The sequence below is a fragment of the Heterodontus francisci genome, chromosome 35 (assembly GCF_036365525.1).
Source record: "Heterodontus francisci isolate sHetFra1 chromosome 35, sHetFra1.hap1, whole genome shotgun sequence".
Lineage (NCBI taxonomy): Eukaryota > Metazoa > Chordata > Chondrichthyes > Heterodontiformes > Heterodontidae > Heterodontus > Heterodontus francisci.
In genome coordinates, this window is record NC_090405.1 from 35,214,281 (window position 1) to 35,238,564 (window position 24,284).

Here is a 24,284-nt window from a genome sequence, read left to right on the forward strand (position 1 = left end):
AGGAAACCCAAGATACCAGCACAAGTATGCAGGCAAATGATAGTCATAGAGTCATAGAATTATACAGCACAGAAACAGGCCCTTTGGCCCATCGTGTCTGTGCCGGCCAAACAGCACCCAACTATTCTAATCCCATATTCCAATGATGGTGCACCCCAGCATCTAACACTTTGTCTGATGGCTACACTGACATGAAGATGGTACTAGATGAAGAAGTTTCAAGTATGTAGTCCTCTGTGGCAGTCCACAACATGAGCCCCATAGCTCAATGTTGCAAGTTGCCTATAAGGAGATGAAGGCAGGTTTAAGTATGCAGCTGATCATTAATTTCACCAGGGGTGCTCGTGCTTTGCTACAAGGTAGTGTCATGCTCGGAAGGAGCCGTGATGAAATAATGAACTGGAGGAATTATGAGAATAAAAAGTCAGCTGGTATACTGAACCACAAGAAAATGGGCACATCTGTAGCACAGACAAAATGGAGTAGAGGTCAGATCACCTCTCCTGTACTGGGAATCAGCAAGCCTCTCTGCAAAGATGAAACTCATTAACTGAGTCTGAATCAGTGCTGGGAAAAACTCATTGAAATTGAACATACGATCATATGTACATACGAATTAAGAGCAGGAGTAGGTCACTCGCCCCTTCCAGCCTGCACCACCAATCAACAAGATCGTGGCTGATCTGATTGTAACCTCAAATCCACATTCCCGCCTACCCCCGCTAACCTTTCACCCCCTTGCTTATTAAGAATCTATCTACCTTTGCCTTAAAAATATTCAAAGACTCTGTTTCCACTGCCTTTTGAGGCAAAGAGTTCCAAAGACTCTCAACCCTCTGAGAGAAAAAAATTCTCCTCATCTCTGTCTTAAATGGGTGATCCCTTATTTTTAAACAGTGACCCCTAGTTCTAGATTCTCCCACAAGAGGAAACATCCTTTCCACATCCACCCTGTCAAGACTGCTCAGGAACTTGTATGTTTCAGTCGTCGCCTCTTACTCTTCTAAACTCCAGCGGATACAAGCCGAGTCTGTCCAACCTTTCCTCATAAGACACCTGCTGATTCCAGATACCAGTCTAGTAAACCTTCTCTGAACTGCTGCCAACACATTTTCATTCTTCCTCAAATAAGGAGACCAATACTGTACACAGTACTCCAGATGTGGTCTCACCAATGCCCTGTATAACTGTAGCATAACCTGCCTACTTTTGTATTCAATTCCCCTCGCAATAAGCAATAATGTTCTATTAACTTTCCTGATTACTTGCTGCACCTGCATTCAAACCTTTTGTGATTCGTACACCAGGACATCCAGATCCCTCTGCATCTCAGAGCTCTGCAAACTCTCACCATTTAGATAATATGTTTCTTTTTTATTCTTCCTGCCAAAGTGGACAATTTCACATTTTCCCACATTATACTCCATTTGCCAAATCTTTGCCCACTCACTTAACCTATCTATATCCCTTTGCAGCCTCCTTATGTGCTCGACATCTTACTTTCTTACTTAACTTTGTGTCATCAGCAAATTTAGCAACCATACCTTAGGTCTCGTCATCTAAGTCATTTATATAAATTGTAAAAATGTGAGTCCTCAGCACTGATCCTTGTGGCACACCACTTGTTACATCTTGCCAACCATAAAATGACCAGTTTATTCCTACTCTCTGTTTGCTGTTAGCTAGCCAATCTTCTATCCATGCCTCTATGTTACCCCCTACACCATGAGCTTTTATTTCCTGCAATAATCTTTGATGTGGTACCTTATCAAATGCCTTCTAGAAATCTAAGTACAATACATCCACCGGTTTCTCTTCATCCACAGCACATGTTACTTCTTCAAAGAACTCCAATAAATTGGTTAAACATGATTTCCTTTTCACAAAACCATGTTGACTCTGCCTGATTAACCTGAATTTTTTGAAGAGCCCTGCTACAACGTCTTTAATAATAGTAGCTTCCAACATTTTCCCAATGACAGATGTTAAGCTAACTGGCCTGTAGTTTCCTGCTTTCTGTCTCCCTCCCTTGTTGAATAAAGGAGTACATTGGCTATTTTCCAGTCGAATGGAATCTTCCCCAAATCTAGGGAATTTTAGAAAATTAAAACCAATGCATCAACTTTCTCACTAGCCACTTCTTTTAAGAGCCTAGGATGAAGTCCATCAGGACCCGGAGACTTGTCAGCCCGCGGCTCCAACAGTTTGCTCAGTACCTCTTCCCTGTTGACTAATTTTCTTGAGTTCCTCCCTCCCTTCCATTTCCTGATTTACAGCTATTTCTGGGATGTTACTTGTATCTTCTATAGTGAAAACCAATGCAAAATACCTGTTCAATTCATCTGCCATCTCATTATTTTCCATCATTAATGCCCCAGACTCACTTTCTATAGGACCAATGCTCACTTTATTAACTCTTTTCTAAATACGTATAGAAACTCTTACTTATCTGTTTTTATATTTCTAGATAGCTTTCTCTGGTACTCTAATTTTTCCCTCCTTATTAATCTTTTAGTCATTCTTTGCTGTTTTTTATATTCTGGCCAATCTTCTGACCTGCCACCCATTTTTGCGTAATTATTTGCTTTTTCTTTAAGTTTGATACTGTCTTTAATTTTTTTAGTTAGCCACGGGTAGTGGGTCCTCCCTTTGGAGTTTTTCTTTCTCGTTGGAATGTATTTATTCTGTGTATTCTGAAATATCCCCTTAAATGTCTGCCACTGCATCTCTATTGGCCTATCCCTTAACCTAATTTGCCAGTTCTAGCTAGTTCTGCTTTCATGCCCTCATAATTGCCCTTATTTAATTTTAAATTACTAGTCTTAGACCCACTCTTCTCTCCCTCAAACTAGATTTAAAATTCAATCATATCATGATCGCTGCTACCTAGGGGCGCCTTCACTTCGAGGTCATTAATTAATCCTATCTCGTTGCACAATACCAGGTCTAGTATAAAACCTGATCTCTAGTCGGCTCCAGAACATGCTGTTCCAAGAAACTATCCCGAAAATATTCTATGAACTCCTCATCTAGGCCAGCTTTGCCCATCTGACTTTTTCAGTCAAAATGTGGATTCAAATTCGCCATGATGTACCTTTTTGACAAGCTCCCATTACTTCTTCATTTATATCCCATCCTACCATGTGGTTGCTGTTAGGGGGCCTGTGCACCACTCCCACAAGTGACTTCTTTCCTTTATCATTTCTCATCTCTACCCAAACCACTTCTACATCCTGGTTTCCTGAACTGAAAGGAGCCCATTGCATGTTAATGACTTCTACCTACAGGAATGGGACTAACAAAGGTTCTGCAAGACAGACTGACTCCACAGCCCAAACCCAGATGAATGAGAGTGAAGTAGCACCATTGTAACAGAATGGTACCTGTTCAGACACCAAGATAGCAATAGTTTCCATATCCTGGACCATTGTGTGGTCATACCAGGGGAGAGGGCCATTTGTCACCTGGCAGACACTCACCTGCTAGCCCTCTGGAGAGGGAGGGGAGATAAGAAAAGATCACCAAAAACCAGCTCCATCCAAAGGCTGCAAGAGCAGTCCAGCACAAGGAAGAAGGCCTGCTGCTGATTCTGTACTTCAAATTGCTAAAGCAGTTAATTTGAAAGTGAAGTTTTAACCACCAGAAATCCACAACATCTCAGCAAGTTCACAACTACAGACATCCTGGCCTGCACCTTTGAAAAGACTTTCCTCCCAAGAAGATTCAGCGGGTTTCTGTGAACCACGAGTTCTTACCTCACTTTGGACTTTAATTGCATCCTACCCTTTTTCTCTTTACCTATTGTTAAGGCCATGTGGTCAGGGTGTGAGTGGTCCCCATTGTTCAAGTCTCAATTGACCGCAGCAAGTGTTCTTGTTACTGGGTTTTTACCCCTTGTTTTATGTATCAAATAAACAAACAGCAACGGGTTTAAAACAGAAAATTAATTATTTATTGAGCAATGTTCATTTTCCCGAAATTGTTACAACTGCACCCACACACACACGCACGCGCACACACACACACACAGACGGGGAGGGAAAAGGATAAGGGGTTTGAAGTGAGGTAGGTTTTCAGAGTTCACGTTAACCTGTTGAATCTTCTCTGAAGTCAATTTTTCTTCAAAGTTGCAGGCCTTTGTTGTTTTTAGATTTCTCTGTTCATTGAAATTTCAGTCTGGAGACAGGGGATCACTTTCCGTCTTCTGCTGCACAAGTTGAAGTGTAGAACTCACAGAGGGCACCTTCCTTTTGACTTACTAGATTTTCTCCCCGCTCTCAGCTGGACAGGCTTCAGTGATGGTTGTCCTGAGTCTCCTTCTCTCTCTCTCTCCAGAGAGCTACTTTTAAGGTCAAACGGTCTCACGTCTTGCCCCTGTTGGCAGACATCAATCTTCCTCCAAATGGTGACCTAGGATGTGGCTACGTCACACCTTCTTGGTTTCAGAAGAACCCATTCAATTCAAAAATGTCTCGATGGGTTCAGGATGGGTGTAATTGACACCTCTTAGCTTAGAATGTATCCTTTTGTCCTTGCCAAACTGTAAGACAGTTTGAATATACAAGGTTAGGTCTTTTGACCTTCAGCAGCCATTTTTCCAACACTTTTTAAAGGAAAAGTCCATTTTTATTACTCTTCACTTTGAGTTCTTGTATTTTCAATCGCTGCACGTCACGCAAGCGTAACACTATCTATTCTTGTGTGTGCATGTGTGTGAATGCATGAGCGGGTGAAGGTTGTGAACAATTTGGGTTTTGCTGTTTAAATAGAGGTTAATCTTCCTTTTTTTAAAAAAACAAGAGAAAACCTGTGGTTTGTCTGTTTATTTGACCCTAAACACTCAGGGACTAATACACCATTTTTAACAAAACACTATTGCGGTCAGTTGGGAGTAAGAAGTGGAAGTTACCCACATCACTTACCACCTGTCCGTAATAGTAGATTGGTTCAGATCTTTATCTGCCTCTTTCCTGAAGCCTGGAGAACACAGTTCCCCATGATTATTGGCAGGTATGTCAGGGCATGCAGAAATGATTGGTGGCGTCTTGGCAGGTACAACTAATCTGGGTACACTAACTATTGATCACCTTGGCATGCTTTCTTTCATGCAGTAGAAATATCTGTAGTTGGGGTACTTCTGAGGCAGGATACCACAGTAAGGTTAGTCAGGTATTCACAAATCATAGTGGTGCCATTAGGCCTGCAATCCCAGGTTACTTTGGGAATAATCATTTGCCCCATTGAGGTATATTCACCTCTGTCTACAGGTGCAGGTGTGACAGCTGGGCATAGAGAAGCTCCTAAGCAGCCTGTACTGTCTGGCAGTCATCTGCTGATCCTTTTCTTTCAAAGATGTCAGCTAGCAGGATTCCCACTTGGGGCACCCTTCCCAGTCGAGTTGCTGGAAGTAAAAAATACTGAGATTTTACATACCGTTTCCATGACCCCAAGTATACTTATCACAGCTGTACATTTGTGATTTGCATTGTACATCCTGCGCACCATAAAGCGGCGTACAGGATGGTGTTAAGACAGAGGTGGGAGGAGTGCACTGTCTTTTCTAGTTCCACTTCTCCACAGGTCACAACATATATTTAAATGTTTACCCAGTTACTGATGCGGCCAATCATATACTCTACTCTTTATCCCAGAATAAAATAAACCAACCAGGTTTTTTAATAAACAACAGAATTAGCAGTTTATTATCAAACAAGACTTAGCCAGTAATGAAGCAAAGCATTAACATACAGATTGAAATATGAAAGTTCCCTTTTTAAATTCCCCCCTGCCCACCCCCCCCCCCCCCCCCACACACACACACACACACACACACACAAGTATACTTGTCGCAGAATTCGCAGAAATTTTCTATGCAGAGATCTGTTACAAAAGAAGACAAAAAACAAATACTTTGGCCAAATACTTGCTAATTATTGAAGAAAAAAGAGAATATGTGAAAGGAAGTCAGTTGTCCCTTTTGGTCTGGCATTCGGGTATGTGGAGATGGGCCACTGGGATCTGTTATAAAGCAGTTCTTCTCATGCGGCGTTGAGAATTAATCTGGCAGGTTTTTCCAGCTTCTCAGGAGAGATGCAGCACCAGGGATTTTAGCTCTCCCACACTGGATCTTTGCAGGGTTTCTTCAAAAAGGTAGAGAAAGAGGTGAGCTGGGCGGTTTCTTTTTCCTTGGCAGGCCAAACACCAACTGTCTTCACAACAGTTCACAACCCAACTGAACTAAAACAATATCCAAACCACAAACAGAAATTCAATCTGTTGACTGCCATAAACCTTGACATGTGGCTTCTCTGTAAACATCTATCCCAAGTCACCGAGGTTTCTGTTGTTTACTGAGCTTAAAGTACATGTCAACAACAACAGAGTCCAACATTTATGAAATCTTCATCCTTCCAATGTATCCATCTCCACAATTTCAATATGAGTCCTCAAAAAAACTTTAAAAATATTGAAGCATCTTCATAGCAATGGACACACCAAATTAATATGCACGTGAAGGGCCTGCCTTTTTGAATCAGGCATTCCACTGCACTAATTCCCCGCACCCAATGAAAAATGTATTGGTATTCAAAGTGGATGAATTTCTGGCAGGGTCTGGCATTTATCAGAGTATGTAAAATACCATTTATTAAAATAAATTATAGGAGTATTTGTGATGTAACTTCTGTTGCTTTACCTGAAACAGATCAAAAAACTTGGCATGTTATGCCACACTTATTCATTTAGAAGTGAAGTCACATATTTAAACGTGAAACATAGTGTAAGCCACCATCTCTAACATGTCATATTATAGGTAGAATTTAAAAATTACACATAGTTATTGTATACTCCTCACTTCCCAGTCAGAAAGAAATACCTGTATTTTTTAACTGTTAGCTCCTTCTCATTTGTCAGCCAGATCGTCGCACTATATATACAGTTGAAAGCACAGTAATCTGTTCTCACATTCCATCAACATTATTCTGAGATTAACTACTTAGAAGTGACCAAAAGCAGCCTGGGCAAGGACTCTGTTTTTCTTTCCTCCTTGGGAAGGGCCTGGCCTCTGCTAAGACATATCACAGTGAAATAGATAGTTCAATGATTGTAGGTCTAAAGATGCAAACCCTCATCATACGATTCTATGCTGCTGTTCTGTGGCACACCAACATGACATGCTGGGGTTGTGAAATAATATCACGCTGTGCCACCTTACCATGTCTGACTGTGGGGATAGTAACTTGGCAACACCATACCTTGCTGGGCTATAGTACACAAACATGCTGCACCTTCAATTCACATAGCTAAGAAAACCTGTCATTTTGAACAAAAACCATTGTTATAACTTTGCTATGTTAGGATAGCCAAACTCATATTCCAATATCATATAAGTCTGTCATCCACTTTTTCCCTCATAGTTTCAAATCTGTAGTCATCAAATGAAGGAAACTAATTATAATACTGTCCTGCTGTTTCACTTCTCTGCATGTAGTGGTTTAACCAAGTTTGTGTTGTTTCCTTTCAGCTGTTTATATGCTATACGCTGTCGCATTGTGGAGCAGTCAATCTGATATATTCTTTGTCCAGTTGCGACTTATTTGAATAAAATTACGCTCCACAACCCACGTTTAAGTTCCTCTAAACTGCATGCTTTCATTATTATAGTTCCCAATCTAAAACACAAATACTGAAAATTGGATCTGGTATGTTTTAATGCTATGGGGTCATGTTTTAAGAACCCTTTTATAGAAATAACCTATTAAAATGTTTCACCTTACATTACAAAGCAAAGTAAATCACATAAATTATGTAAAAATTCAATATCATCTTTGATCTATGAAGTGAAGTGATATAGATTCTGCTGTTATGAACTCTAGCACTGTCATATATTTGAAGAAGAACATTCTAAGTCAAAGCCAGCTCAAGAGTCACAAAGTAAAACTGGCAAACAGGCTGACTTATATGGGAACATAGGAGGAAGAGTAGGCCATTCAATTCCTTGGGCCTGTTCTAACGGTTAGTCAACCCTATGGTTGATCTGTTCCTCAACCCTATTTACCTGCCTTTGTTCCATATTCTTTGAAACCCTTACCTAGCAAAATTTATCCATTTTGAGCTTGAAATTTTTAATTGAACCAGCATTTGTAGTCTTTTTGGGGTATGGTTCTAGATATCTACTACCCTTGGTGGAAAATGTGCTTCCTGATTTCATTCCGACCTGCCTAGCTCTAATTTTATGATTATGCCCTTTGTGCTGGATTCTCCCACCAGAAGAAATAGTTTCACTGTAGCTACCCTATTTAAATCCCTTTATAATTTTAAAGATTTTGATTAGATTGCCCCTCAAACTTCTAATCTCAAGGGAATACAAGCTAAGTGTATGCAACGTGTCCTCATAGTTGATCCTTTTATGCCCTTGTATCATTCTGGGGAATCTGTGCTGTATCCCTTTCAAAGCCCAGTATAACTTTCCTGAGGTGCATTGCCCAAAATTGAACGCGGTACCCCAGATGGACAAAGCTTCTGTACAACTGAAACATCACTTCCTCACTTTTGTATTCTAACCTCTTAAAATAAAGGCCAACATTCGATTCGACTTTTTGATTATTTTTTGTACCTGTGCATTAGCTTAAAATAATCTGTGCACATTGACACCCAAATATATCCCTTTGCTCCTCCACAGTTCCTAGTCTCTCGCCATTTAGAAAATATTCCGATTTTTCTTTCTCAAATCTAAAATGAATGGCTTCACACTTCCCCAAATTGGACTCCATAATCCCTGATTCATGGTCAGCACCAAAGCAGCAGTGTGCGCCACTGACCTTAAAGAATGCTGCCCACAAATATCTGGCAATCTCTGTGGTGCAGATTTCCCCTTTTGCAACATCAATTTGAATCTGTCGCCAAGTCAAGGTAACCTCCAGCCGTCATCAGCTGTCATCGTGCAGGGTAAGCAACCAATCATATCGGTGTATTCCCACAGACAGCAAATTGGGAATTAAAATGCACTGAACCTTTCACTTTTAATTAAAATTTTACAAAGAGTGAAATAAATGATTGGGACATACACATGGGACTAAAGTAGAAGCTGAAACATTATAAATAAACATTTGTAAAAACAAATTAAAAATGTGATTTTTATCATTATGGAGAAATTCGACATTCCACAAATACAATTTTTTTTAGGGCCAACGAGGCTGTCAGCAGTAATTATGAAACTAGTACACTATTAAAAACCTGGTTACACCTCATTCAAGAAGGTGTAAATTTTTCATAGGTTTTTACAGCGAGACTAATAGTGTAAAAGTGGAAGTTCTCTGCAGTTCAATGATTTCTACTTGATTGCAGACTTGGGGGACTTCAAGAGCGCACTGTACAGGGAAGTGTAGAATCACTGACAGCAACTTCTGGATTTTCATGTTTAACTGCGCATGTGCGGACTCCAGAAATTGCTGTCAGTTTCAAAGGAGTAATGACAGCAAATACTGATAGCTTCATCCTCATTACTACTGCAAAATCCAGGGCTATATTTTCTAGCTACACTCACTTAATCTGTTCTTGTCTCTTTGTAACTTCCTGCTTCCATCTGCATAACATACTGTGCCTCCTAACTCAGTGTCAGCTGCAAGCGTGAATATACAACTCCCTTTTCCTTCACCAATTCGTTAACATATATGATGAAAAACTGATGGCCCAGTACAGATCCCTGTAGAACACTACTTGTGACATCCCACCAAACATAGAACATTACTTTTATCCCTACTGTGTCTCCTACCTCCCAACCAATTACCAACCCATGTCCCAAGGTTACTTCCAATTCTGTGCACTTCCATTTTTGCTAATAACTTCTTGTTACGGCCACGTGGTGTGACGTGGGTGCTTCCCACTGTTCAACTCCTCACCTGACTGCAGCAAGTATATTTTATTTTTCAAATAAACAGACAGCGACAGGTTTTCTTGTAAGTTTTAAAAAACAGAAAGTCAGTTGTTTATTGATCAATATGCCTTATCCTGAAATTATTCACTCGCGCATTTGTTCGCACACACAGGAAGAAACAAATAGAGAAGGGCAAGAGGTAGGTGGGTTTTAGTGGGGGAGAATGGTTATGTTAAACCTGTTGAATTCTCTTGAGACTCAAGTTTTAGCTAGTTTCAGGCCTGAGATGATTGTAGATTACTCTCTTGATTGAAGGTTCTGTTGAAGATGGTGGGTCACTTCCGGCTATTCAACTGCAGAGGGCATCATAAACACTGTCCTGTCCCTACACATGCTCCTTCAGAGGTAGTTACATAGCAATCAGGAAGCAAACATTGCCTGAATTCCCCCCAACCTAGGGACACTGAGATCAATTGTAATATCTATACCGCTACTTCCCCTTCCGCCCTGCTTGAGAGTGGCCATTCAACACCAACTGTTATCATACCTAGGGCCTTCCTGGATATACTCTGTCTTCCTTATTGATGAGCAGGTGAACACAGTATTCTGCAGATTCTGTAAAAATTCTCTGCACATTTTGTCAAAAGTTCATTTCTATTGACCCTTTCTCTGCAAGAATTGTATTATCATTCTTAGTTTATGACTCTGAATATCTCTAGTATTTTCAGGTGATAAAAAGAACCAAATATCCAGTCCTGAAAATCAAACATGTCTCCATAGAAACCATAGAAAAATTACGCCACAGAAGGAGGCCATTCAGTCCATCATGTCTGTGTACAACTTGCCACTGGACCTAAAAGTATTAAACTTGCCAGAACTTCTGTTCTCAGGTTAATAGCCAGCTGTCCTATACCAGTGCCTAATGAGCATAAACCAAACAATTAGAGGATCAACACTGCTGCTACTGGTAACACTTATCAATAAGCACCTCTCCCCAATTTAATTCAATACAGAAATAGATGGGTTGTTTTGTTTTTTTAAAATAGTCAATGCTTCAAATGCCTATAACCTGGAGATTATGCTCATGTATGTGTAACATGTTGATCTGTAATGCTGGAAAATGGGGCTGGATTTTACACTCCCGTTGAAGATGGGATCGTTGCCTGTGGGGCTGGCTGGAGAATCTCTGTGGAGCCATCCGCCACAGAAACCAACACCGTAATGCTCGTTTCCAGTTTTGTCGGAGGCAGCGAAGTACTGCGACAGCATCATCATTTAAATGTTTTACACACTGTTTTGCATACATTTGAATGTCATTCACCGTGATTCAACAAGGTATTCTCGATTTTGCGTTTGACGTGCGGCACTCATATGCCTTCAGTTTTGCGTCTTTCAAAAGCTGGCTGCCACCAAGCCAAGAGTCCACGGTGCTTTGAGGGGAAAGGTAACTTTACCGGAGTTACGTAGGGAAGTGGAGTTTGCAGCAGACATTACCGCAATGCTGACCCTACCTGGGGAATTTTTGTCAAGGTGGTGGGGGAGCTCTGCAAGTGGGTTGTGTGTGAAAGGGGGGGGCGAACTCTGCAAGGGGATTGTGTTTGAAGGTGGGGAACTCTGAGAATATATAGTTTGTGTTTGTTGGGGGGAGGCATTACAGAGTAGTTTAAATGGTGTTGGTAATAATAGCTCACACTTACTGAAAAGTTGTCAGACCAACATTAATCCATACTATAAAGCTACTGCAGGCATCCTGCAGAAACAAAATTTGCACACTTCTTTGCCCAAACAGGTTTACTTTAGCTTTTGAAGGAAGCCAAAGGTCCAAGGAGAATAGAAATGGTATATGCAAGGCTGGCAGCCTTTTAAATATGGCGCCAGCATGTGCTCCAACATATATTAGAATTCAAACATATTAACATACAATAAATTTCTTTGCTATTTCAACAAATTAGCACCACTGTTAAAATAGCAGACAACCACATTTGAAAGTGCAATTTTACTCAATAAAAATTAACAAAAAATATGTAGAGAGAATTTTGTACTAAATGTGATTTATCAGCTGGATAACATGTATCTATTTTCCTCCCAGATATTAATGAATGTGAGACCGATCCCTGCATAAATGGCGTTTGTAAGAACGTACCTGGCAGCTATTCATGTCAGTGTTTCCCAGGAAGTACTCTTGATGCATCAAGAACTCGATGCATTGGTATGTTCATTTAAATCTTTGCTTCTTTTAGCATGCAAAAAATCTTTCTGATTTGAACATGTCACTCAAACATAGAAAACCTCTAACTTTTTTTGTAAAAGTAAAAGCAATATAGACTACCTATAGAAAACAAAAGTTATTCTCCAGATTATTGTTTAGTTGCACATGTTAATATATGGCCTTGGTAGCAGCTTTTAGCTGCCGTACTTGTGAGGTTGTACTGCTAGGAGTAAAGTTCACGTGTATTTTTTTTCCAAATTGAAGGTATGACCATTAATCTACTGTTGATCATAAATATAACTGGCAAGTAAATATTGTGTTTATCGTGACCAGAAATTTCATTTTTTACACTGCTCAAATGAATTTAAAATAATGTTGATAAGTGTTTATTAGTTAACAACTTTTTGGGACGCAAATAAAAAAGAGTAATAAAAATGTTGAAGTTAAAATGAAACTCTGTTCCCTAAAATTCCCAAGCTGGGAGCATGGCGGAAGGCTGGGAAATGTGCTGAAACCAAAAAAAACAAGGCCCTAGCCACCCTCTTCAACTGCGGTAGCATGTGTGATGAAGTGCTCCCATAATGCTGTTAGGGAGTTTCAGGATTCTGAATGGTGTATGACCTGGAAGACAGATTGAAGATAATGCTGTTTCCATGCACCTGCTGTCCTTGTCCTATTAAGTGGTGGAGGTTGTGGATTGGGAGGTGCTGCCGAAGAAGCCTTGGTGCCTTACTTCAGTATATCAGGTAGTTAGTACGCACTGTAGCCACAATACACCAGCGATGCAGGAGGTGGATGAGGTACTGACCAAGCGGCCTGCATTGTCCTGGGTGGTGTTGAGCTTCTTGAATGCTGTTACAGCTGCACGTATCCAGGAAAGTGGAGGGTATTTCATCACACTCGTGACACGCTGTGTATGTGGTGGAGAAGTTTTGGGGAGTCAGGAGGTTAGCCATTCGCTACAGAATACTCAGCCTATGATCTGCTCTAGTAACATTTGTGTTGCTGGTCCAGATGAGCCCTAAAGATAGTCCTCTATGTTGGGTGTTTGAGCCCAGAGGGAGAGAACTTCCAGGCAATTACCTTTAAAAGGCAAGAAAATCTGAGGCGAAATTTATTTTAGTTCAATGTTGTACTGTCACATGAAAATTTCAATAAAATCAGAATACAAATAATATATAAAAATGTTGCTCTTTCTGAAATAATTTGAATCATTTTGTATAAAATTGAAATTGTTCAGTATAAACAGTTGTTACCTAAATGCATTACTATTTGATCCATAAATAAATAAAGTGGCTACTAGAAGAAATTACATTTTGGAACTACAGTATGGAATTTGGGATTATGGGGAACGTGAAGGATTAAAAGGAATATTCATGATATTTACAGGTGTCCATTTTGTGTGGTCATGTGGTAGTGCTGTTTAAGATAGTAGCAGTCCCTCTAGTGCTGGAAAGCTAGTACCGCAACATTACAATTCATCCAGCAGGCCTCACAGCCTTTATACTAGTATTTTCTGCATATTCTGAAGCATAAAAAAGCAGGTTCTGGACTTAGAATATATGAAACCCTGTGTTTGAAGGTAATTTAACAAAGCATCAGTTCATGAATGCACTTGTAAGGCAGTTTTATATGCATAATAATAATAAAAGCAAAATACTGCAAATGCTGGAAATCTGAAGTAAAAACAAAAAATGCTGGGAATACTCAGTAGGTCTGGCAGCATCTGTGGAGCGAGAAGCAGAGTTAACGTTTCTGGTCAGTTCTGATGAAAGGTCACCACTTCTCTCTCCACAATTTCCAGCATTTTTAGTTTCATATGCATGTTAGTTTTCCCTGTTGATGTAAATTTTTAAAGTTCAGGAAACTTTCAGATCTCCGTCACTGACATTATTGTGCTTAACTGAAAAGAATTCTGCTAAGCCAATATTTTCATTTCGAAATGTGTTTTTTCTACAGAAACAGTTAAGGGTACCTGCTGGTTGCAACACATTGGTGGACAATGCGAAATTAACATCAACGGTGCCACACTAAAGTCACAATGCTGCTCAACATTGGGTGCTGCATGGGGAAGTCCATGTATTCCTTGTAAAATAGGTAATCATGTTCCAAACAGATATCATTCGATTAAAAAGTTTACCTTGCATTGAGATTATTTATATTTCACTCTAGTGTTAATAGTGTCATTACTGAATCTTAAACTTTTTTCTGGGAGTATATACTGTAGTGCTGTGCCATTGTTAAAGTACAGGTAAATTTCTGTTCCTCCAATTCTAGCCAGCAAGCCAGGGAAACGTAGCAAGCAGAGAAATTACACTTCGCACAGGAATAGAAGAAAAATAATAAGGTCACTGAAGCAGCAATAGAAGACAAATGGGAATTCGTCAGATACTTCTGCTTTCTCTCAGGAAATAACTTATTGTTTAATGAAAGAAAGAAAGAAATCCTAAATAAATGACAAATCAGCCAAAAACAAGGGGAGGGGACTAAGACAAGGTTATTAAAAGGATTGGAACTCATCACCCATAATTCTTTAAGTTATCTTCAGCAATTGACATTCACATATCTACCTCATGAAGCCTTGGTAAATTTGTTTACGCAATGCTTGCAGAATTACATTTGCTTCATTAATGTTTCTCAGCAATGTTAGGCTCGTGCTGAGAGCGATATCAGTTTAAATCTTAAATAATTTGACAATTGTTGGTCCAGGAGATTTAATTTGGTCAGAGAGTTAGGAAGCCCTACTTACTCATCATCCTGTTGAAATCACTGTCCTTGCCTGTCTGTTGCTGGGTCTCAGCTGCTGTCTTTTTTTCCCTCCTGCACTGATCTACTTTCTCTTCTCTGGAGGTAGTTTAAATGGTAAGGATGGGAGGGTCAGAAGTATGAGGTGGGGCTCCAAAAGCAACCCTAGAACACTTGGTATTTTCCCAGCAGAAAATGCTGATGCCACTCCTTCAGATTTTAAATGTCCCTTGGATGCGTCAGACACAGGCTGAATCTTGTTGTCCTCCAGACGGCAGGTTCTGTGGTGGGGAGGTGGGGCAGAGAATCGGAGAGGCAGTGGCTGCCAATGAACCTGATGCCGGGCTTGCCGGGCCCAAGCTTCCCGGGGGTGGGGAAGCTCCATGGCAGTACCTCCACCACTTTGCGACGGGAACCTAGTTTAAATATTTAAAATACTTCTCTGCATAAATTTCAATGTCATCTGCTGTGGTCTTCCCATTCGTTCCCGATCTTGAGCTCGATGGGCGGCACTCGCATGCCTTCATTTTCCCATCCATGAGAAGCTGGCGCCACCAAGGAGGGGAAGGGGGTCAACTCTGCATTCTGTGTATAGGTGGGGGGGAGAGGACTCAAATCTGCATTCTGTGTAGAGGTGGGGGTGAAGGGGGTCAACTCTGCATTCTGTGTATCGATGGGGGGGATGGGGTCAACTCTGCATTCTGTGTATAGATGGGTGGGAAGGGGTCAACTCTGCATTCATTGTATAGATGGGGGGGAAGGCGTCAACTTTGCATTATTTTATGGATGAGGGGATGGGCCAACTCTGCATTTTGTTTGCAGGACTGTCAGCCTTTTAAAAATGACGCTAGCACGGCCCTCAATTTAGGTAACGCCGTTCACGGCATTGCTGATGCCACCCTGCCATGTGATTGTGTGGGGGTGGGGAGGGCAGCCACCATCAGTATGTTAAGTGACCTCCCACCGCCGAATCGCAGCAGCACGGGTCCTCTGTGGGTTGGCCGCCATTTTCTGCACTCACCACCGCTCATGGCGGTGGGACAACAAGGAAAGCTGCACTTTTACCACATTTTAAAAATAGTTTACAATTTAAGTGAAGCTCAGATTTTGAAGGCACTCATTCCCAATACATACACTTAATGTATTAATTGCAGTTGTCAAATAACATCATTATTTATCATTTAGAATTGTGAAAATGTTGAATTTATATATGTTGGCAAATATTTTAGTTTGATGTAATTACAGCTTCCTTAATGATTTGCATAAGATTATGCATGTAAGAACTCAGTTTTATCATTTGAAGCAAGCTATAGTACCAAGCAGTGACTGTCTCAGAGCTTATAGAGATGCAACATTGTAATTCTGATTTAAACATTAAAAATTTATTTCATTATAATTTATTTCATAAATCATTAAGGAGGCTGTTATTACAACCAAGGCAGGAGGAGTACACTGTCTTTCTCTAGTTCCACTTCTCCACAGATCACCGCATATTTAAATGTGTACCCAGTTACTGTTGCAGCCAATTATATACTCTATTTTTAGTTTCAGAATAAAATTCACCAACCAGGTTTCTTTAATAAACAGCAAAAGTATTAATTTATTATAAGATTTAGTCAATAAAGATGCAAAGCTTTAACACACAGTTTGAAATATGACAGTAAATATATATATTCCCTTCTAAATACCCAACACACACGCACACACACACCGGTTAAAAGAAAAATAAAGATGCGTAGGCCAAAGTACTTGTTAATTTTTGAAGGAATGGATAAGATATGTTATGTTCCAGATGGCATACAGTCTGGTGTCCGAGTACACGTAGACGGGTCACTGGGATCTTTTCAGAAGCTTCTCAGCAAAAATGTGGCATCAGGTGTTACAGCTATCACACACTGGATTTTTTTTTTGCAGGATTTCTCAAAGAGATAGAGAAAAGATGAGCTGGGTGTTTCTTTCAGCAGGCTACAAGCCCAACTGACATTCAAAACAGTCCACACCCCAACCAGAAAGTCAAAACCTCCTGACCACCATAAATCTTGACCTGTCACTTCTCACATAAATAACTCCCATAGTCAGAAGGCACCTGTTGTTTACTTAGCTGAAGACATATGACATCCAGTAAATGGTGCTTTTTTTCAGTGACCCTTTTTTTAAAAAAAAGTCCAGCATCTATGGAATCACTTCAGTCCTCCAATGAATCCATCTCCACAATTCTAAAACACAAGTCCTCAAAAAACTTTAAAAATGGAGCACTTTCATAACATCTCCATCCTTGGAGGAATGAAACGCCATTTTTAAATGCGTTTCATTACAAAGAGTAGATACAAAACAAAGGATGAAAAATATTAAAACACAGTTCCACACTCATTCTCATTCACTCTTTACCTGTAACTAATACAGTTCTGCTTTATGCCATCTTTGTACTCAGATAATTCAAAGCAAAGTTACATTCTAGACAAAGCATCAGCAATTACATTATTTTTCACCGCAATGTGCATAATCTTTAAGTAATAGGGCTGCAATAGTAAACTCCATCGAAATAGTCCGGCATTCTGGTTTTTGAATTTTTCCACAAAGGCTAAGGGATTATGATCAGTATATATCAGTGTCTCTCTGTAGTCGTGGCGGACATGGACTTCAAAATGCTTCAGAGCTAGTAATAAGCCCAGGATTTCTTTTTCCACTGTTGACTATCTCTTTTGGTGTCGATTTAGCTTTTTGGAAAAGTATCCCACTGGCCTTTCTATACCTGATTCATTGTCTTGTAACAGGACTGCACCGACCTACAGGTCACTAGCATCAGTTGCTACCTTGAAAGGCTTAGTGAAATTCGAAGCAACCAATACTGGTTCATTGATCAAAATGGCTTTCAGCCTCTCAAAAGATGCTTTGCACCCTTCTAACCGCTCTACCTTGGCTTTCTTTTTTGTAGCAAATCTGTCAGTGGAGCAGCTATTGTACTAAAATTTAGTACAAACTTGCAGTTGAAACCACACATCCCCAAAAATCTCACGATTTCTTAGGGGCAGAGAACTTGTACTTTTGCTGTTCTTGGCAACACTTGTCCTTGACCTACTATATGCCTGAGGTAGGTTACCCACACTTTTGCAAATTCACTTTTGGTAATGTTTATCACCAAATCAACCAACTGTAATTTTCTAAATAAGAGCTTCCAGTTGTTCATAGTGGTCCTTCCAGGTGTCACTGTGTACCAGCACATCATCAAGGTAAACCACAGTTAGGAACACTGGCTACCACTTGGTTCATTAGTCTGCGAAAAGCTGCTGGGGCATCTTTTAGCCCAAATGGCATCACTTGGCATTGGAAAAGACCGTCTTGTGTGACAAAGGCCAATATTTCTTTAGCTTGGGGTGTTAAAGGAACTTGCCAGTATCCCTTTAACAGATCTGTTTTTGTAAGAAACGTGGCACTGCCAACTCTGTCAGTATAGTGTTCCAAGCAAGGAATTGGGTAGGAGTCTGCCCTTGTTACTGCATTAACCTTTCTGTAGTCTGCAAAACCTAGTTGAACAGTCAGATTTAGGCACTAATACCACTGGGAAACTCCAGCTGCTTTGGCTGGATTCAATTAGGCAGTTTTCCAACATGTATTGGATTTCTGCTTTCACCTGGGCCTGGTTCTCTGGATTTAAGCGATAAGGATGCTGTTTTATAGGAGAGGATTATCCTACATCCACATCATGTATGGCTACGGTTGCACATCCTGGTTTATCCCAACAGACTTCTTTAAATGCTGTGATTAGCCTTGTTAGGTCTTCTCGTTGGTCTGCAACTAAATATGAAAGCATAGTGTCTAATCTTTCTTCAGTATTAGCTAACCAGATAGTAGGAGGTTTAATTTGAGAATGATCTAGGCCTCCTTCTGCCTCACCCTCATTCTCCCTTTCATCCTTCACTGTCCCTACTACCTGACATGCCTACGCTCGCTTATCCTCCTCCTGGCAGTGGTATTGTTTCAATATATTGATATGACATAGCCGGTTCTTTTTTAGGCAATCTGGAGTGCCAATAAAATAATTTACTTTACCAATTTTTTTTCCTACTCTATATGGTCCACTGAACTATGCTTTCAGCGGTTCACCCTGTAAAGGCAGTAATATAAACACCGCATCCTCTAGTTAAAATGTTCAGGTCTTGGCATGCTTGTCTGCCCATTTCTCCATGGTTGTTTGGGAAGCTTTCAGGTGTTCCTGAGCCATTTTGCAGGCTCTCGTGAGCCATTCCCGGAACACGGATACATAATCTAAAATGGATGATTCGTCCGTCTGTTCTAAAAACTGTTCTTTGATTAGTTTGAGAGGACCTCTTACCTCATGTCCATAAACTAATTCAAAAGGAGTAAAGCCGGTAGACTCATTAGGTGAATCCCTAGTGACAAACAAAAGAAATTCCAGCCCTTTATCCCAATCATGGGGATATTCATGACAGTATGCCCTGATGATCGTTTTGAGGGTTTGATGGTACCTTTCTAAAGCCCCTTGTGTCTGTGGGTGGTATGCTGAAGGCTTTGCGTTATACCCAGATTACTCATAACGTCCTAAAATTTTTAGACATAAAATTGGAACCTTGATCTGACTGGATCTCAATTGGCAATCTATATCTGCCACTACCTTAGCAGAAATCTTTCTCAAAGGAATGGCATCTGGGAACCGAGTTATATCCATAATAGTGAGAATATATTGATGTCCCACTTTTGTTTTTGGTAAAGATCCCACACAGTCTACCAAGACCCTACTAAATAGTTCCCCAAAAACTGGTATGGGAATTAGAGGTGCCGGTTTTATGGCAGGTTGCAGTTTTCCCACAATCTGGCATGTATAGTACATTTTACAAACTGCACCACATCCTTGTAAAGACCTGGCCAGTAAAAATGTCGACTTATCTGTGATTGGGTCTTCCGGATCCCTACATATCCCGCTATACGAATTTCATGGGCTATCTTTAATAGTTCCCAGCGATACATGGGCGGTTCCACTAGCTGATGAACTACCCTCCATTCTTGGCCTGCAGGTCAGTGAGGAGGTCTCCACTTGCTCATCAGAATCCCATTTTTAATATAGCAGCCTTCCAGAACTCCCTTTGCTTCAGCTTCAGTTAGAGCCAATTGTGCCACTTAATTTAACTCTGGATCGTCTTGCTGAGCCTTGATCAGAGAAAACTAACTGAATGTTTCCTTCGGATTATCCAAACCCACAAAGAAATTTTCAGATATTCGGCTGTTTGTGGTGCCAATTTGACCTCCAACAATGGAACTTGTTTATCGATTGCTCAGGTCACTACACATGAAGGAAAAATTCTTGGAACTGTTCTGTTTCTTTGACTTCACTTGGTCTTTCCATGACTACTGGAGAAGCTACTGATTTCGCTCCATCCAAATCATTTCCCAGGAGTAGGTCAACTCCGCCTACAGGCATGCTATGGACAACTACATTTACCGTTCCAGACATTAGGTCACACTCCTGGTGAACCTGCTACAAAGGTACGGGTATATACTCCCCACCGATACCATTCACGAAAACCTTGGCATTCAGTGCGCTCTCTGGTGGAAATGTTATGCTTTTCCCCAGCAAAAGAGTTTGGCTCCTGTATCCTTAAGTATAACTATAGGTTTACCTGCCTCACTTGAGGAATAAGGAGTTACTTTTCCTTTTGACAAGAATTCCCTATATCTCTCAGGTATCTTGTTCACCTCCCCCTCACTCACAGCGGTTTTTCTACAGCTGCAGTCAGAGCTACAGCCTGATCTGTCATACTCTCGGCCAGGACTCCTTTCTCTGTATTGGCTTTGTGTACCCCAGGCTGTTTGGGAGGTTCCAAAATTTCTCCCTCTAAGCTTCAGGGACTAACCCATAAGCAGCGAGAATAGCCTTTTTTGCCATCTCATAATCTGCAGAAGCCTCCTCAATAAATATGACATATACGTCATGTGCTCTGCCCATCAACCTGCTTTGCAATAGCAGTGTTCAGCTTTCCTTCAGCCACTTCATCTGTCCAACTATCCTTTCAAAAGAAATGAAAAATGCCTCTACGTCCCTTTCCTCAAATTTCGGGAGAGCTTGCACTAATCTAAACTGCTCTACACTGGGTCCTGGGCTAGAGCCAGTTCTTTCCCCATGAGAATTTTAATCGAAGTCAAGGCCACCCTGTTTTTTTAGTTCCAGCTTTTTAAATTTGAATACCCTTTCTTGCTCCCTTCTTTATCTCTTTCTCTCTGCTGCCTTTCTTCTCTTTCCTTTTGAAATTGTAGTTCAAGTTTTTTCATTTCTTTTTCCTGTTCAAGCTCAAATTTTCTTGTTTGCAATTCTCTTTTCCGTTCAAGCTGCTTTATCTGTAACTGAATCCGAGCTAATTAAACTGAATTATCATCTGGATTGCCATTTCCTTCCAGTTTCAGTTGCTTTATGTCTGCTTTCCTAGCCCCTGGTTTTAACTCTAACGCCAACTTTTCTGCCAATTCCTTTAGCCTAGCCTTGGTTAAGTTTTTCAAATCACTCAGGGATAAGTCTTCCCTCCCCAGAATGATCATAGCAATTGACAAAGCCATTCCGGTAGTGTAAACTTTACTCTAATGCACAGGAAACCCAGTGTTTTCCTTTTCCCCATTTCAGTTATTATTACCCCACTTACAATTGCACATCGTCAGCTTTGGGTTATCCTGCACAGAGCCCCCAATTATATTTTCCAACCAAGGCGGGTGGATTGCACTGTCTTGCTCCACTTTCACTTCTCCACTGATCACAACATATTTTTAAATGTGTACCGTTATGACAGTGATTCCAATTTTTGTTAAATTTTTAAGGACTTATATTTAAATTGTGGAAATGAATTCATTTTTTGGAGGCTGAAGATTTCATTGTTACTGGACTCTTTTTTTAAAGTTCACTGAGGGAACACTTGAGATGTTGTTGTTGAAAACAACCTTTTGCTGGAAATCATGTCCTTGTGGAGACAAAGTCCCGTCTTCACACTGAGGGTACCCACCATCGTGTTGTGTGGCACTACAACTGTGCTAAATGGGATAGATTTCAAACAGATCTAGCAACGCAAAACTGGGCATCATGAGGCGCTGTGGACCATGAGCAGCAGCAGAATTGTATGGGGCGGCACAGTGGCGTAGTGGTTAGCACCGCAGCCTCACAGCTCCAGCGACCCGGGTTCAATTCTGGGTACTGCCTGTGTGGAGTTTGCAAGTTCTCCCTGTGTCTGTGTGGGTTTCCTCCGGGTGCTCCGGTTTCCTCCCACAGCCAAAAAGACTTGCAGGTTGATAGGTAAATTGGCCATTATAAATTGCCCCTAGTATAGGTAGGTGGTAGGGGAATATAGGGACAGGTGAAGATGTGGTAGGAATATGGGATTAGTGTAGGATTAGTATAAATGTGTGGTTAATGGTCGGCACAGACTCGGTGGGCCAAAGGGCCTGTTTCAGTGCTGTATCTCTAAATCTAAATAACTAAACAACAGAAACCTTGGACTGAGGGGAGATGTTTACAGAGAAGTGACAAGGCAAGATTTGTGAGGGTCAGGGGAGTTTTGACCTGCTGCTTGGGGTTTTGCTTTTGGAGAGATTGTTTTTGGTTTCACTTTGGACAGATTTGGGGGTGTGGACAGTGTTTAAGAAACAGTTGGAGGAAACTTGCCAAGGGAGCAAACTCCAACTCAGCTTGTTCCAGCTTTTCGATCTCTTTAAGAAACCCTGAGGAGCAAGTGTAAGAAACAGACTGAAAATGTTGCTGCATTTCTCCTGAAGGGCCTGCCAAACTGATCCCCAGCGTTGCCTGAAAAGAACTCTTCCAGGAATATTCCCAGTGACAGTTGTCTACGTGAAATTGGGACGCCAGACAAAAAAGGGGCAACCGACATCTTTCCATATCTTTTTTTTCCTTCAAGAATTAGCAAGTATTTGGCCAAAGTATTTTTTGTTTGGTTTTTAGGAACAAACTTCTGCAGAGATAGAATTTCTGTTTTTTTTTTCAGAGTATGTGAGAAGCTAATTTAAAAAGGGAACTTTAATATTTTAATCTGTGTGTTAATGCTTTGCTTCATTACCAGATAATTTTGTTGTTTATTAAAGAAACCTGGTCGGTGTATTTTATTCTGGGATAAAGAGTAGAGTATAGGATTAACCACATCGGTATCTGGGTAAACATTTAAATATATGTTGTGACCTGTAGAGAAGTGGATCAACAAACGACACTCCTCCCACCTCAGTCATATAAATGGGGCCAACACTAACAACATGCCTTTGTAAGTGGTGTATTAATAATTGAAAAGAGGAAAAGTAAAAAAAAGGTTTCTTCTGCATTCGAGTAAAGTTTATACTACCGGAATGTCTTTGTCAGTTGCTATGACCTTTCTGGGGAAGGAGGATGCATCCCTGAGTGACTTGAGAAACTTAACCAAGGCTAGGTTAAAGGATTTGGCAGAATTGTTGGTGTTAGAGTTAAACCAGGGGCTAAGAAAGCAGACATAATTGCACTAATAGCACACCATTTTGGAATTGGAATTGAAATTTGAAATTGGAAGAAGAAAGCAAACCAGATGCTGGTGCAATGGAATTAACTAAACTTCAGTTACAGATGACGCAGCTTGAATTTGAACAGGATAAAGAGATGAAAAGACTTGAACTACAGGATGAAAGAGAAAGGGAAGAAAGGGAGTTTGAATTTAAAAAGGTGGAACTAACACAAAGGGGTGGTCTTGACTCCAGTGAAAGTTCTGATGAGGAAAGATCTAACTCCAAACCAGGATCCAGTGGAGAGCTGTTTAATTTTGTACAAACCCTCCTAAAATTTGAGGAAAGTGACATAGAGGCATTTTTCATATCTTTTGAAAAGATAGCTAGACAGCCGAATGACTGAAGGAAAGCTGGACACTGCTTATGCAAAGCAGGTTGATGGGCAGAGCCCATGAAGTTTAGGCCATGCTTTCTGAGGAGGCTTCTGCAGATTGAGATGACAAAAAGGCTATTTTTGCTGCTTATGAGTTGGTCCCTGAAGCTTAGAGGGAGACATTTTGGAACCTCTGGGGACAGTCTGGGCAGACATTTATAGAATTTGAGAGGGTAAAGCAAATTAATTTTGATTGTTCGATGCGGGCACTAAAGGTAGAGGCCACGTATGAGAAACTTAGGGAATTAATTCTTCTGGAAGAATTTTAAAATTCACTCTCTCCATTGGTAAGAATCCATATAGAGAACCAGAAGGTTTCAATAGCCAGGCAGGCAGCTGAGATCGTTGATGATTACGAGTTTGTTTACAAGCCAAATCCTATCTTCTATCCATGCCAATATGTTACCCCCTACGCCATGAGCTTTTATTTTCTGCAATAAAATATACGTCCACCGGTTCCATTTTATCCACAGCACATGTAGCTCCCTCAAAGAACTCCTTAAATTGGTTAAACATGATTTCCCTTTCACAAAACCATGTTGACT

The 24,284-nt window shown here is 40.6% G+C and overlaps 1 protein-coding gene across 1 annotated transcript in view; it reads left to right on the top strand.

The window, feature by feature from the left end:
* Positions 1-24,284, top strand: part of LOC137350605 (fibrillin-1-like) — a 670,523-nt gene that overhangs the window by 412,603 nt on the left and 233,636 nt on the right. The window contains exons 20-21 of the mRNA XM_068015324.1: positions 11,964-12,083; positions 14,043-14,180. Coding sequence (XP_067871425.1) covers positions 11,964-12,083; positions 14,043-14,180 — 258 coding nt within the window. The remainder of the gene's footprint in view (positions 1-11,963; positions 12,084-14,042; positions 14,181-24,284) is intronic.